This window comes from Balearica regulorum, chromosome 1, assembly GCF_011004875.1.
Source record: "Balearica regulorum gibbericeps isolate bBalReg1 chromosome 1, bBalReg1.pri, whole genome shotgun sequence".
Taxonomy (NCBI): Eukaryota; Metazoa; Chordata; class Aves; order Gruiformes; family Gruidae; genus Balearica; species Balearica regulorum.
This window is the reverse complement of record NC_046184.1, coordinates 1,747,780-1,762,743: the sequence shown is the minus strand read 5'-3', so window position 1 is coordinate 1,762,743 and position 14,964 is coordinate 1,747,780. Positions and strand designations below refer to the sequence as shown.

At 44.5% G+C, this 14,964-nt stretch overlaps 1 protein-coding gene across 2 annotated transcripts; it reads left to right on the top strand.

The window, feature by feature from the left end:
• Positions 1 to 160: 160 nt before the first annotated feature.
• Positions 161 to 14,591, top strand: CEP41 (centrosomal protein 41). Of its 2 annotated transcripts, XM_075753222.1 has the most exons (11): positions 161 to 261; positions 812 to 875; positions 1,966 to 2,013; positions 6,153 to 6,214; positions 7,287 to 7,356; positions 7,830 to 7,971; positions 8,799 to 8,950; positions 9,278 to 9,345; positions 10,147 to 10,261; positions 10,545 to 10,760; positions 11,291 to 14,591. In XM_075753222.1, the coding sequence occupies exons 1-11, from the start codon at positions 229 to 231 to the stop codon at positions 11,437 to 11,439; spliced, it is 1,119 nt and encodes a 372-aa protein (XP_075609337.1). In that variant the 5' UTR covers positions 161 to 228; the 3' UTR covers positions 11,440 to 14,591. The 2 variants fall into 2 exon arrangements, with proteins under 2 accessions (XP_075609337.1, XP_075609424.1); XM_075753309.1 differs by lacking the exons at positions 9,278 to 9,345; positions 10,147 to 10,261 and having other exon boundaries at positions 171 to 261; positions 11,291 to 11,582.
• The last annotated feature ends 373 nt before the right edge of the window (positions 14,592 to 14,964 follow it).

Sequence of the window (14,964 nt, the reverse complement as noted above, 5' to 3'; positions counted from 1 at the left end):
TTCCCGCGCGTCACGGCGCGTGCAGCCGCGGCGTCCTCCGTTGCCCGGCGACGATTGAGGGCTGTCACCCTCTCGCGCCCCTACGCGGCGTCTGATTGGTCGAGGGGACGGCGAACGACCAATCGGGGCTGGGGTAGTTGCGGGGTGGGACGCCAGAACCGGAGGGCGGGCGGGCGGGCAGGCGGGAGTGAGGGAAGGAGCGAGCGGCGGGGTGTCCGCTGTGGGAAGATGTCGAGCAGGAGGAGTGTCGGGGACCCGGAGGTGGGATGAGGGGCTCTTCGCTTCGCCCTCACCCTCCCGCCGGCTGGCGGGGAGCGAGGGGAAAGGGGGGGGGAGACTCTGGGGTCCGGGCCGGGGAGCGGCGGCGGCCTCCTGACCTGAGGGGGGACAGCCCTGGGTGCGTCCCTGGGAGCTGCGGGGTGTGGGGACCGATTCGGTGGGGTGCCCGGAGGGTTGAGGGGCTCTCGGGGGCCTCAGTGGGCCCGTGCTGCCTCCAGAGGTGTAACTCGGGGCTGGGGGAGGTTTCCTGGGGCCCCTGGAGCTGGGCGTGCTCCGGGTGAGTGGCGGATGGAGAGATTCGCCTTTTTAGGCTTTAAAGTGGCGGTTCGGCAGGGGGTTTAATAATCGGGTTGGAGATCTTTCCTTCCGCCCGAGAGTGGAGAATTGTCCGAGAGGATGCCTGTGATCTTGCTTCTCTTTTTGCTGTCTCTTGGAGCTCTTCAAATTGCCTTTTCTGTTAATGGTTTTCTGCCTTTAAAGAAAATATGTGGCTGTATATTGACTTCCTCTTATCTTTTCCTTTTTAAAACAGTACTTAACGAGGCGCATCCCTCAGAATCCCAGATACCAACATATAAAAACCCGCCTTGATACTGGTAAGTGACGTCATAGGGTAAAAAACCAAAATGTGAATGTAGAAATATACAAAAATATGCTGAATGTCTTAACTTTACCTTAATGTCAGAACTCACATCGCAATTACGATGTATCTCACCTTATTACATCGGGCTCTGTTGTGAGAGTTCCTATAGAAATTACTGGTCTTGGAGTTCCTTCCTGTGGGCTTTTCTTGTATAAAATATTATCTTGGCAAGGGTGTAAATCAAGATAATTATTTGGAGGATGTCGTTGGGGATTTTTTTGTTGTTAAAGTGGTTGAATTTTTATCCAGTAACACCCGCCTATAATATCAACACAAGAAATATTGGAGAAGGGACAGTGTGGACGCAGTTGCGCTTGAAGCGGTGTGGTGGAGGCAGGATTTGAATACCAAGGTCCTGATTTCAGCTCCCTTAGAAAGAGGGCCATAACATATGGACCTGTAATGTACTGAATTTTAGGTAGTGACTTTCTGAAGGTGATGGCTTTGTAGTCCAAAGCAGCATCAAAGTAACTTAGCTTTTGAGTAGAGGGGGCTCGGTATGGAATTTGTAAATGGGAAGGGTGCTACGAGGCTGGGTTTTTTGCGAATATCGCTGTTCGGACTAGCAGGGTGTGGATACTTCCACACCCCTTACTGAAAATCCTGTAAAATAAAACTTGGCTGCATTCTGTTAGAAGAACTGAAGTAGTGCTGGGAATATACACAGAAGATTTGAGCTCCTCCTGGTTGTGAACGTTCACAGTGACTTCCCCTCTCCGGTACAGAGTCTTTTAAGCTACAGAGCACTGCTTGTTCCTGGAGACTGTTGGCAGCTGGGGTCCAACAAGTCCTTCGACTGATTTGGCTATTTAGCTTGGTTTTCCTTGCAAGAGAAAATTGCTAAGGGGAAAATCACAGTACTTTTTGATTTATGGCTGCCTCGTGTTGTCACGGTGAAAGACGATCTGCAACAAGTATTTGTATCATAGCCTGATCTTTTCCTTCAAAAAAATAAAATTTAAGCCTTAATAGTGCTGAAGAAAACCACTAATAAAAAAATTTGTAATGAACTGATTGTTTGTTCGTTTTTTTTTTTGTTACAGGAAACAGTTTGACAAAATACACTGAGAAGTTGGAAGAGATTAAAAGAAGTGAGTATGTGGGGAGGAGCAGAATGTAACTTGCGGTGGGTTAGTTCAAAACTGAAAGAGCAGGAGTTGAATCCCAGGCCCTCTGTTTGCTCGGAAGTCTCTACTCCGATGATTCCCACATTTACACGCATGAACCGTAGGAACACGCAGGAGTTTCTACAGTTAGAAAGATGCTTCTACCTTGATTCTTTGCTGGACACATTCCACTTTATCCTGCACCTTATTTCTCTGTCTCTCACAGAACTTTACAGATTTAACGTAAGAAGCCGGGCAGGCAGCTGTAGGAGTCTTTCCAGATCCTTCTTTGTGTGAATTTTGGTATTGAATGGAAACCAGGCAGGAAGAAGGTCTCTGGAATAAGAAAACTAGACTAGACTCATCTGGAAAGACTCAGACTGCATTTCTGAGACTTCTATTTCACTTTTAGGTGACAAAATGATTGAGCTTGAGTTCTTTTACTTGTGTATAATTGTAGAGTATTTAGAATTCTATTAGAATACTCCAAGATAGGAAAAAGACAGGCTCATTCCCATGTAATTCATTGATTTCACCAGAACAAAACACTGATGTTTTGAAGACTTTGGGTCATTCAGGCTAATGAAAACCTCACTGATTTTTCTTTCAGTCTGTTTTCCTGCTGAAAATAGGTGCTTTTAAAAAATTCATACTGGAAAAGCTAATATTTTACTACTTGATTTCCAGCTACTGGCTGGATTATTTTCACATAGGGAGCCAGGAAAGCTATTAAACCCACAAGCTGCGTTTATTGATGTGAAAGAAAAATCATCCCCATTAATGAGGATTAATTAGAACTTTGAATGTTGAGTTTTAGTTCTTAGACCCACTTACTGTATTTCTCTAAGATGTTAACATTCAGATTATAAAGGAGGTCGCTAATCTGTCCCATAAATGTATTTGTGCTTGGCTTCATGCAAAATGGTCCTTTGTTGCTGGTTTGTTGGTTGTTTTGTGTTTGGGTTTTTTTAAACACTGTGGTCTTTGGGGGAAAATCAAAAGAGAAATGATCTTGCTTTCCAAAATGCTGTGTTGACCGACTAAGATTTCAGTGCTTAACGCTGGATTGCCATCGGTTTTTATCTGTGCTGAAAATCTTGTTTGTATGGGTCTAGTTGGTTTTCAATCTCTGCTGTGAATCTGATTTCGTTTCATGTAGGAGTTCTTTTGTTTCATCGTGGTTCTGGAGTCCAGTAGAAACTTTCTCATTATATTTGGCTGAATAGGCACCTTGTGTTCCCAGGCAGTTTAGAAACTTCTCCCCCTTGATTTCTCATGGATAGATGACACCGTTTGGACACAACTTTAAATACCTAGTACAGTCAACTCTCTGTCTCTTGTGTAATCTGAGAGAGTGGGACTTAATACCGTGAGCCTGCTGTGGAATCAAAAATGATAAGAGAGCTGGAACCACAATGATTTGTCCTTTGGAGGACTGACTTGAGGAGAGACACGAAGCCTCTTCCCTTTTTCTGGTGTTGCTTCACTCATTGCTGAAGCCTCGAGGAGCACATCCTTGAATACACAATAATTACAGCTTCAGACCAGTTCACTGAAGCAAAAAATGTCAGAAAATCCGAATGGACCTTCCAGGACAGAACCGGGTACGTCACGTTGCTTTTGTAGTCGGAAGCAGCACTTCTGAACTTTCTGATAACTGCTGGGAGGCTTGCGCAGGCATTCAGATCGATCTGCTCCGCTTTGGGCTTTGTAATAACAACACTTTTGTCTTTTCTTTTTGATAGAAATAATTTTGGGTGGTGAAAGCAAGATCTAGGTCATAAAGGCTTGTTCTGGAGTGAATAATCCTTGCCTGAGGTGGGAAGAAACCATCTAGCAGCCGTATTGTATAAGCACTGTGACAACAGTTTGGCTTTGTCAGTGTTTGTATTTATACATCCAGTACTTCATAAGCTTTGCTGCTTTTATTTGTCCTTCTAAATTAAATTTATTTCTTGCTCTTTACATGACTGAAGGGCTCTTTTTGTCCGTGGCTGAGGAATTTTAATCATTTGGACATGGGCTACGTGCAGGTTTTGTGTCGGGCAGGTGAAATGGGCTGTATAAAAGATAATTGTTGCTGTTATTTCCGAGTTATAAAGGGAGGCTTTAGCAACCCGAGCTTGAGGCTTGAAACCAGGTGGTTTTGCAAGAACTGCCAGGGTAATTGACATTCTGAAATCTAGTTTATATACAGTTTATACTTTAGACCCATGGTTTGAAAGCTGTAGTATATGCTGCAGTGTACTGGGTTATTTTGGATGGGCTACTTCTTTCTAAGACAAGTTGCTTAGTAGAAAGCAGACATTGCTTTGCAGCCTAATAAAAAATTTATGGGATGGGATGTTAAATTTGGGAACTCTGCTTGCTCTGAATGCTGAAAATTTGTTGGCCTACCTCTTCAGGAAGTGTATTTAAGATGAAAGGATAGGAATAAAAGAAGCCCAGAGATAAAAGCTCACAATTTCTCTTTTTGTGTCTGTTCAGCTACCATAATGTGCCCGTTGGCTGTGTACGGGCAGAATCTTGTCCGAGCAGAAGATCTGTCAGGAAGCGTGTGATCACCGCTTGTATTGGGAAGAGATCTCAGTTCCAGCATTCGCGTGGCTCCTTCTCTAAACAAATCGCAGCTGGAGAGTTTCCATAAGCTAATTTTGCCATAATTTTTTGTGTATTGGTTACAGGAATATGAATTGGAGCCCTTCCCCCTTGTCCCCTATCTTCCCTTGCTTAAGCTATGGAGCATTCAGCAGATGGTTTCAGAGGATTTAGAATTGCTTATTGGCTGGATTTGATAAAAGTCCTGTTCTCCGTTGTTAGCCCTCTTAGCTGAACAGCTGGAGAGAGACCGGTTTGGAATATCCTCCAACAGTTACTAAAATTGTTAGAAAATGCGAAGGATTTTTCTTTATTTTTAAAAATAAAAATCTGTGCCTTCAGAGGTGGAGCCTAGTAAGGGAGGAGGAGGAAGAGAAAAGAAGGGAGAGGCAATTTTATTTTTTGAGAGCGCTTAGGTTCATTAGAGCGTGGCTTCAAGACCTGCATGCAGAACTCGGTTGCAGCTGCAGTACCTGACACGGGAGGAATTTTGTTGATCTTTTTTGCCTTTCCCTGCCAGTGCAGGATTGATCTTTTCTTTTTCTTCCCTCCTCCCCGCCCTCTTTCTAGCTGTAAATTTCCCAAAGGATGAAGCTTCCATTACTTCACGTGGGGGGGCTATTTCATATCAAGATGTTCCTACTGATACTCGTCTAGCTTCTCTCTCCTACTACATACACCCTTTTGTTTCACAGTAGAAGGCTTCTCTCTTCCTCGTGTTTATGCAGCTCGAGTATCTGTATGCAATCAGGCTTCCATCCTTGTCATCGCTTACTTAGCACTGTTAATCTCTGCTCTGGTTGTTTGCCAGTTGTTCCAACAGACCGCTCGGTTTTCTTGCTGCCTAAGCTTTGTCTTCAGTCTTAAGGCTCAATTAGTCCACTTTCTCCGTAGCAATGATGTGGCCGATCCGCTGTTCAGTTTTCTGCGTTAAACACCTTCTGTCAGTTATCCGTTCCTTTAGATATCCAATTAGCAAATTGTAGGGATCGGAATTGAATTGTCAGATAAAGTAAGAAAACCTGGAGTATTTTAATCAGTAGGATTAAACATATGTGTTTAGCTTAGTATTTGATAAGACATAGTCTGAGATATAGTGCTCCTATGCTCTGATTCTGCTGTAATTTACACAAATTAAAAATTCAGGTAAATTAAATCTTTTGGTTTAAGAGGCTTCGTGACCATAGCAGGCTTCAGAGAACAACGGGCAAGGTGATAAATTCATGAAACCGCTTCCTTCCCCCAGTAAGCACAGAAAGCACAAAAGAGTCTAAAGGCAACTAAATCTGCCTTCTCCATTTTAATCACATTTGGACAAAGATTTCTCTTTATAACTGGTTTTACTTTTCACAAAGCCTTCGGGTTTGCCGCTCCGATCTTTCAGCGCGCGCTTAGTGCCCGAAATCCTGCCGCCTTGGAGAAGAGAGTCTACGAGAATAGCTGGGACTAAGCCTATCGCCTGGTATTTGCGAAAGCTGGACGTTAATTGAAAATTTACATTATCCTCTTCTGTTTTGTTTTTGAAGATTACAGATATAAAAAGGATGAGCTGTTTAAAAGACTGAAAGTCACTACTTTGGCCCAGTTGGTATGTATAGTTCCCATCTCTGGCCTCTGTGGAAGTTTGTTATCTTTTGTGAACAGCATTTTTGCTTTGTCTAAAGCTTTCTGTGTAATTATGTAGCCTTAGTGTGTAATTCTTCCGTACTGGCTTCTTCCTGCCCTCATAGATTTCCCCTTAATAAAAGCAAACCGCTCCTGCCAGTGTTTCCAGAGTAGTCAAATATTTTTAGTTGCAAATTGAAGTTTGTAGTGACCCTGTCTTTGAAATTTGTTCCCTATTTGTTAACTTAAGAGGATCTTCAAGCCTCTTACAAAAGAAAAGGGCTATGTAAAGTAGCATTCAAATCTGATCTTATCGAGCTTTGTGTCAAGCAGTCACAGCCTGAAGCCCTCCTTAATAGCGGGTTTAACTGCACAAGATGGGAAGGTTGTGACGTCAAGGCTTTCTGCGTATTTTTTTAATTAAAAGTAATGAATCAAAAGACGAAAAAATGGAAAAATTGATCAGTAAATAAAGAGCTACGTGTTGCTTACATGTTGGTTCAAGAAGACTAGTAAAAACAAGCTGTCTTCTAAGGAGAGCAGGAAAGGGAAGGTTAAACTTGCAGATACTGAAGGAGTGGATTTCTGCAGACTTGTGTCTTTAGTTCCCCTGGCTTATTAAGACCAATCCTGTGACTCTCACTGGTGTGCTGAACTGAGTTAACACGTGAATACCTCAGGTCTGCTCTCACAGACCAATTAACCGATTTTAGCCGGTGTAGCGTATTCTCCGAAATGTTTCAGTTGCAGCCGGTGACTGAACTTCATAAATATCAGAAAGCATTCTGGTATTTGATATTGCCAGCATGGCATATCTGGCTTTTCTTTACTCTAAGGCTGAGTGTTTTTTGGGGGGGGGTTGCTACAAGCTTTGTTTAATAAAAAGCCACCCTTGCAGCACAGGCGTCATATATGCACCTATATGTGACCTTGAAGTCCAGTAGAAATTGTGTTGAGTTAAACATGTTTTGGCTTGAGGATTGTTTTTCCTTAAGCTGATCCCCCACTGGTGCAATGCGTATCAAGGTATCCTTGCTTGCTTTTGTTTCCTGCAGGTCATCCAGGTTGCCTCTCTATCTGATGAAACCTTAGAAGTGACAAATGAGGAGATCCACAAGCTGGAAGGTAACAGTATTTATTGTAAGCACAAAGAGAAAGGGCTGTAGATCACTGTCATATGGTGAACTGTGTCCTGACAGACATAGCTGACTATTCAGCAAATCTTTTAATCAGGAGGAAAAAAAATAACTTGTGGCCTGCAGCCGTTCCACTTTGGGAACAGAAACACTCCTAAAACAGAGAGGCTTGCAAATAAGAAGGACCTCATGCTGCTAAGTTTATTGTAGTAACTCAGTAGATATCATGCATCAAGACTTAAATTTTTATTGAATTCTTGAAATGAGATCTTGAGTCCTTAAAAATCGCATGGCTTTTTACTATTTTGAATATGAGGCTCTTGGTAAGTCATTCTTGTAAGAGGATGAAGATAAGGCTGCCTTTAAGAGACGTGCTTTCGTCTAAGAATAGAAGCTGGGCTTAAAACCTGCTTATTTATTGTCTGCAGCATTTTAACTCTTTGCACCCTGTTCTCTCCCCAGATGGTGATTCTGCTGCTCCAGATGCAGATGCTGAAGTCACAGCAGGGACAAATGGGAAAGGAAGCCCTGATGGGACACCTAGTCCAGTCCTGTTCATAAACAACACAGGAGCTGGGGAATCCTATCGTTCCACGCTGCAGAGGTGCCTCATAATAGTATACAATGTCTAAGACAGTCTTCCTGTCTTAGAAGATAATTATTTTTATCCAGCTAGTTATTTTAAGTTGCTACTAAGTGTCTTTATACTGTATTTCTCAGTAAAGCCTGATTTTGCAGGTCTGGGGATGTGAGCAGGAAAGAGGGTTGGCAAATTTTCCTGTCTGAAGGAGTTTGGTTTCCGGCTGTAACCCAACACTGTCGCCAATTGATGATTGTTTAAATGGCTGACAAGGAAATATGTTTGAGGGATTTGATCCAGGTCCCTGGGTTCAAGAATCCATGTTATAAACTGCTCTGGTACACTCAGTAATGTGCTTTCCTGATGATCTTAATGGATTGTCCCGTGACTGAAAATAAGAGTCAAATTTCCAAACCCTTTCTTTCACAAAGCTTCCTCTTAGGGTGTCTTCCTGCTATCTCTGACCTTGACTAGTGACTGACAGTTACTTACTGTGCCTCACTCACTGATGTCTCGACCTTGGCAGCTTCTTAGAATTATTCTCCCTCACCTCAGAGTCACTTAGGACATTGAATAAAACTCCTGGACTTGACTGATCCAGAAGAGTATAGTACGTTCACACAGCAAAGCTGTAGTCTGTTTAGTTTTTTTATATTGATTAAAAATGAAATCAGTCTCTTAAGATGTACTGGAAAGCCTGAAATAGACTCTCCATTTTTATGTGGTGTCTGGCTGTACTGAAACGTGAATGGGCTATTGGAACAGTCGATGGAAAAGCACTCTGACCTGATGAAGAGGTACAGAAGTGTTCAGAGAGAGCTCGCACCATAACCTCCTCTTTCCTTTTGTAGTGTGATAAGTGGCGTTGGTGAACTGGATATAGAAAAGGACACTCCAAAGAAAGCGGACGCTCAGGCTAAAGACATGCCTTACCCCGACTGCCCCTTCCTGCTTTTGGACGTACGAGACCGAGATGCGTATGACCAATGTCACATTGTTGGAGGTGAGGACGCCAGAATCCCACAGCAGCCTAGGCTCAGCTGGGAGCCTGTATTCAGCTCTGTGTCATAGTCTGGCTGGCTTCATTTTTTTCCCCCCAAGGTGGAAAACAACTTGGGTGCAGAATGCTCTCAGCACTCATCCAGTTATACCCATGTCCCCTGGAAAGGGATGAGGGGACCAAGCTGATGTTAGTCCCTTACTCAGTGGGTTTTCAAGTCTGTTGAACTCTAACAAGTCTGTGTCAGTTGTATTCCAGGTTGTGTGATGGTTGGTGTTCAGCTGCTGTATGATTTTTCTCTTTTTTTTCTTTTTTTTTCCTCCTCTGCAGCTTATTCCTACCCTATCGCAACGCTGTCTAGAACCATGAATCCATATACAAATAGTATTCTGGAATATGTATCCTTCATATGTAAAAGTGCTGGAATAAAATTAAAAAAAAGAAACTGGGGGGATATTGGTGGGGGCTTCCAAAAAGAATTGGAGCTATAGCAGTCACTGTCACCGGGACAATGCTTAACCAACAAAATCTGGGGATTTCAAGGAGGATAGGGGGGGCTGTCCTTTACACTGGCTGTGATTCCCTGGTGCGGCTCCGCTGCCACCATCAGATGCTGGATCCTAGTTCCTCCAGGCTGTAACACTTCTTGACTCTGGTGGGAGCTGCCTGAATTTGACATTTCTTGGGATTTTTGACTACTGGAAGGCAAAGCCGTACTACTTGGGCACCCGTCCCTCGCTATCGCTGGAGTGCTGGGCTTCCTGAGGGATGCGTTCATTAAATCCTTTGGCTTCCTCTCAGCACCTTGATGGGGATTGGCTTTTCTCTGGAGGACAGAAAGAGGATTATTAGCCAGGATTAGGCTGATAATTTCCCAGGTTGGAGAGGGGAGGTTGTAAAAGAAGGTTCTTCTTGCTATTGCCTGTTACTAACCTTCAGAACAGCAGCGGACACTTGCTGCAGGGGCTGCGCTCCCATGGGGATTAGGCCGTGTCCTTCCAGCGCCTGGCAAGCCTCAGCTACTGAGAAATCAGTTTTAAAGCACAGGTGAAGGGAAGGCGTTCCTGCCTGATACTCACAAATCAAGTAGGGAGTCTCTCAGTCTCCAGTCCCATTTGTCTGTCTCCCTTTTTCTTTCTGAAAGGTATTAACGGTCACCTTAAGTTTACAATTGAATCCTTAGCTCTTCTACTTATCAGAAAAATGCACATGGCAAAATTATCATTTTGTATGACAACGATGAGAGGTTAGCCAGCCAGGCTGCAACAACCATGTGTGAGAGGGGCTTTGAGAACTTATTTATGTTGTCTGGAGGTAAGTGGGGATGGGCAGGACTCCCTGAGATCTCGGGTGGGTAGATCGAGAGCAGAGAGCGAGGGTTGTGTGAGCTGGAGATTGGAAAGAGCTGGATATTCAGCTCTGTCGAGTGTTTTATGTGTGACTGGTAAAATCACTGATAATCATAGAATCAGAGAATGGTTTGGGTTGGAAGGGACCTTAAAGATCATCTCGTTCCAACCCCCTGCTGCGGGCAGGGACACCCTCCACTAGACCACGTTGCCCAAAGCCTCATAATGCGTGATCTATATGTCTACAGGCCTGAAGGTCCTCGCACAGAAGATTCCAGAAGGTCTGATCACCGGCTCACTCCCCGTGTCCTGCCAGGTGGCAGCTCCCACTGGATCTGCCCGAAAAAAGACTTCTCCCAAAGTGCCACCCGCGCCTGCTGAGAATAAATGGAGATTTTCTGCAGATGATCTACAAAAGATAAAGTTCTACTTGGAAGAGGAGCACATTCCTTCAGATGCTGCCAGTAAGACTCCAGGACAAATGCTGCGGCCGCTTTCTGTAGCTCTTGAGCCTGCCCTGCAGCAGTTCTCTGCTTTGTTCTAGTCTTTCCATGAGACTGCTGGGAGAGGGAGAATGTTTGGGTTTTGTTTGGTTTTGGGGGTTTTTTTTGTTTGGTTTTGGTTTTGTTGGTTTTTTTCAAACTGACTGAGAAGATCCACCAAAATCTGTGCTGTGCTGATCCCAGAGAACTTAAATCTTGTATAGCTACACAGTCGCAAAATCCTGGACCTGCTGAGGGTGGGCATTTACGATTCTGCCCGCTATATTTAAATGTCTTTAGGTTTTCCTGGTGATTAGTAAGTTTTTCAAATTCTTAGGCCTGCACAGCTAGGTAGAGAGTGCCTAGAACCCCCCACCGAATTATTCGTGGGTCTATATGTTTACAGTGAGAGCTGGAGAGCCAGTGAAGGCAACAGATCATTTGTGTGTCCTTGTGCCCCATCACACATGCAGCTGCTGATTTTTTTTTTCTATTTTTTTTTTTTCCCCCAGGCCGTCTTAGCCGTGGTTCTTCAGGCCGTGATTCCAAGGTGACAACTGTGAGGAGCAGCCCCAGTCTCCCTAGCACCGCTGGCAACGTGGGATCCGTCACCGCTCGTTCGCTCAGCAGGAGCAGCCTCCAGAACAGGCCGTGGAAATAAGCAACGGTGTCTTCTTCCACTGAATAAATGAGTGTCCAGATTCTGGGAACCCTGAGCGGTGCAGCCCGTTTGTCGTTTTAGGAATCCACAGAGAAAAGCAGCGGTGATATAGAAATGGCAGCTTGGGTAAGGCTGGGGGAGCTGGAACGGTTGACATTTCATAGAAGCAGGAACGATATCGCTTTGGCAAGGCTGCCTTTTAGGTGCAGTGTCAGGACAGAGTTGATAGAACTGATTTTGTAGGGGAGGGAGGAAACTGGTAGTAAAGCCTGCGACCAGTAGAAACGGTTCTGCAAAGCTTGTAGTTCAGACAAATGAATTTGTGTCTGTAACGTACTCCTGTGCTGTGCCCGGAACTGCAGACACTGTGAGCAGGAGAACACGTGAAGGTAAATGGGCCAGAAATTGTCTGTGAGCAAAAACTGTGGTGTTTTGTAGCAGAGATACAGACATTCAGCAACTTGCCAAAATGTTGGAGAGAGGATTCCGTGGTTTGGGTTTTTTTTAATTTATGTTAATGAACGGAAGTATTTGTAATAAAGATGTTTTTGGCAATAATGCCCAGCGTGGCACTGTAACGTGACAGCTGCATTTTCTCATGGACAGTTTGTGAAACAGTTTTGTATTTTTAAAGGTGAGCTGGAGGAAAAGATAACTGTGTTTTTTCCTCTTTTTCTCCCTTATTATCTGGAAGGTTTGGCTTCTAACTGTGCTTTTCCTGCTCTGCTGTGGTTACAGAGAGCGCTACTATGTGGTGATTTTGGTTCTAAATGAGAGAGTAAGGCTGCCAGATGTGCTGAGCAGGGTTTTAGCTGACATGTCTTAGAGCAAAATCACCTGCTCTGCCCCTCCTCTTGGTGTGCAGGCAGAGTGTCTTCTTAGTTTGACTGCACGCTGGTGGTTTGCTCCTTTTCTGACTTGCCAGAGCGGGCTGCAGGTCACTAGAGCTGCAGAAAACTACAGTGTACACGGAGGAGCCGGTCACTGACTTCCCTAACCATCGTACAGGCAGCTGCCAGTCAAGGTTAGGAGGGAGAGCGTCATTTTGCTTCGTAAAATGCTTTTCTGATATTTGGAGGCAAGCTGTGTTCTTCAGTGGAGCAGCAAAGAGCTCTGCAGTTCCAGTGCCTGATAGAGGCTGGAAATTTATTCCCAGTTATGCCCTTGCCAGTGGGGTGGTTTTTTTTTTTTTTTTTTAGTAGCTTCTTTAAGGTTAAGGTGGTTGAAGGGAAATTTTCTTCTGCCCTCTCACCAGGGTCCCTAAAACCAGGGACCATGAATCTGGTAACTGAACAGGGCGTGAAGATCTCATTGAAAACAAGTATCACAGCTTTCCATATTGGTATGTGACCACCATACCAATATTAGCTGGGTGACCTAGAAATCACCTGAAACTACCCAGTGACGAAGCAGAGTTGCCTACTAGAGACCATCATAGGTGACTCAGAGAGATCCTGCTCTCTAGCCTTGACCTACAGCATTGCTCAGGTTGGGCCAGCTTTGGTTTCTTGGGCTTGTGAGGTTTTTGTGCCTGGCTTTTTGGATTTCAGTGGATTTTGTCCCCCCCCACTTTTTGAAGTAGAATCTTCAACATACCCCAAAATTCACCTGTGGTGTGGATCATCAGGGAATAATTCTGATTAAAGGGTGAGAGAAATTGCGCCTAATTTCCTGTTTGGCAATTTAAGACTCAACATCCCTGAGCACATTTATTGTGTTTGTTGTGTCTCCACGAGTCTTAAATCAGAGGAGTGCTGATACAGGGACTCAGTCTCATTCTGATGACAGCCGTGACCTCAGCGCTCTCCAGAGAAGAGCGAGGTGGTGAACACAGAGCTCTGATGCTGTGTAGGGATCCCCCGGAGGGAGAATAAGGGGAGAAATCAAGAGGCGTAGAGCAGAGCCAACATTTAAAATGCACTGAACAAAGAGCTGAATGCCCCCATGTGTTCGAATACACATCTGTATTTTTATGCGTAACAAAATCTAAATACAGGGGGTTACCTTAAAGCTCCCAACTTCCCAAGGAAACCCTTGGGTGCTTTACGTTGTACAAACCAGCTCTCATTTGTACAAACTGTCCTTCCAACCCCTCAAAAACAGATGAAAAAATTAAAGATCTTATTTCAGCCCACCCTTAGGAAGCTGGATGCATTTCACCATCTTACTAACTGCTCTGCTTTCTTACCTTCCTATTCGATCCTACTTCTGGAAGACTTCTTGTTGGTTTAGTTTTAGATGTGTTTATTTTGAATGAAGTAGTTTGTCCTCTGGGTCAGGGTGGTTGGCTTTCCGTGGAACAGCAGCATCGCTTCTTGAGAGAAAAGTGTTTATTTAAGTGGTATGAGCTCAAAGCTGGAGCCACGGGGGACCTGCTTGTCCACACTCTTCTTCACTCGCAGCCTTGGGAAGCTGATTCAGCTCTTGGGGCTTTAGTTACTGAGAGGTGATGCTATTTGGTGGCCTAATGAAATAAATAAAAGCTAAATAAAACAGAAATGCTGTGTTTAGCTTTGAAGATATAACATGGCTCTTGCAGCTGCGTAGTCTGATCTCGATATCCCGAGTCCGCTGCTGCTTCTTGTACAGCACTTCCATTTTTATGTCGTCGTGAAATAAGCGGTATCTCCTGTGCAATTCAGTTTGTAGCTTGCCTAGGCTGGTTTTCTGAAAAACAATACTACCTGATTGATTTAGCTGAATGCACGCAGGAGAGGTGAGAGCCAAGAGCCATTTATTAAGTGCTTGAAAGACACGGACCAGCGCAGCACGCAGGGTCCCACCGGTGTGCGAGTAGGAGATCTCTCAGCTCCACAAGCCTTTGGAAGTGTATAAAATGCATCTATCTGAAAATGGGGATGAGAGCAGTGGTCATTGTGTTGGCTTAAAGTCCTGATTTTGAGAGACGGATCCAAAATCCCTGGCCGCTCTGGGCTGCGTGAAAACTTCCTTCTGAAACGGACGGAAAAAACTAATCTGAGCTGTTTAAGATCCTCCAAATCCAGGATGTCAAAGGAAAAGCTGAATGTACTTTCCCGTTGTCTTGATGGATTTTGTATGTTTTTGGACTCTTGACTTAGTATTATTTGGAGGACAGAGTCAAACTCTATATAGTCTGGGAGTTTTAATTTGTTTAATAAAAAGTAAATGACACCATATGGTTGAGTATTTTTTTTCAGTTTGAGCTTTGAGAGCTAACGGAGAGCGTGGAGTGGTGCCTGCAGAAGCTGGGACTCAGCAGGTCTTGGTTCCTCTTCCTCGTGGGACTGCCGTGGGTGAGGAGAGACCTTTCTACCAGCGCTGCAAGCTGGTGTTCAACCACAAAAATACACAGAATAAACCGCGCTAACCCAATTCCATCGCATCCCAGAGCTGCCCCGGCCCCTGGGAGGGCTGGGGAAGGTGGGCGCCCTTCCTGCCAGCACAGCTGTGGTGTCCGAGGTCTCTGCTGTGCTCAGGAAGTGTCAGACTGAACCTCTTCCCCTTCCATCCTCTGCCAGAGCAGAGGGAAAACAAGCAACGTTC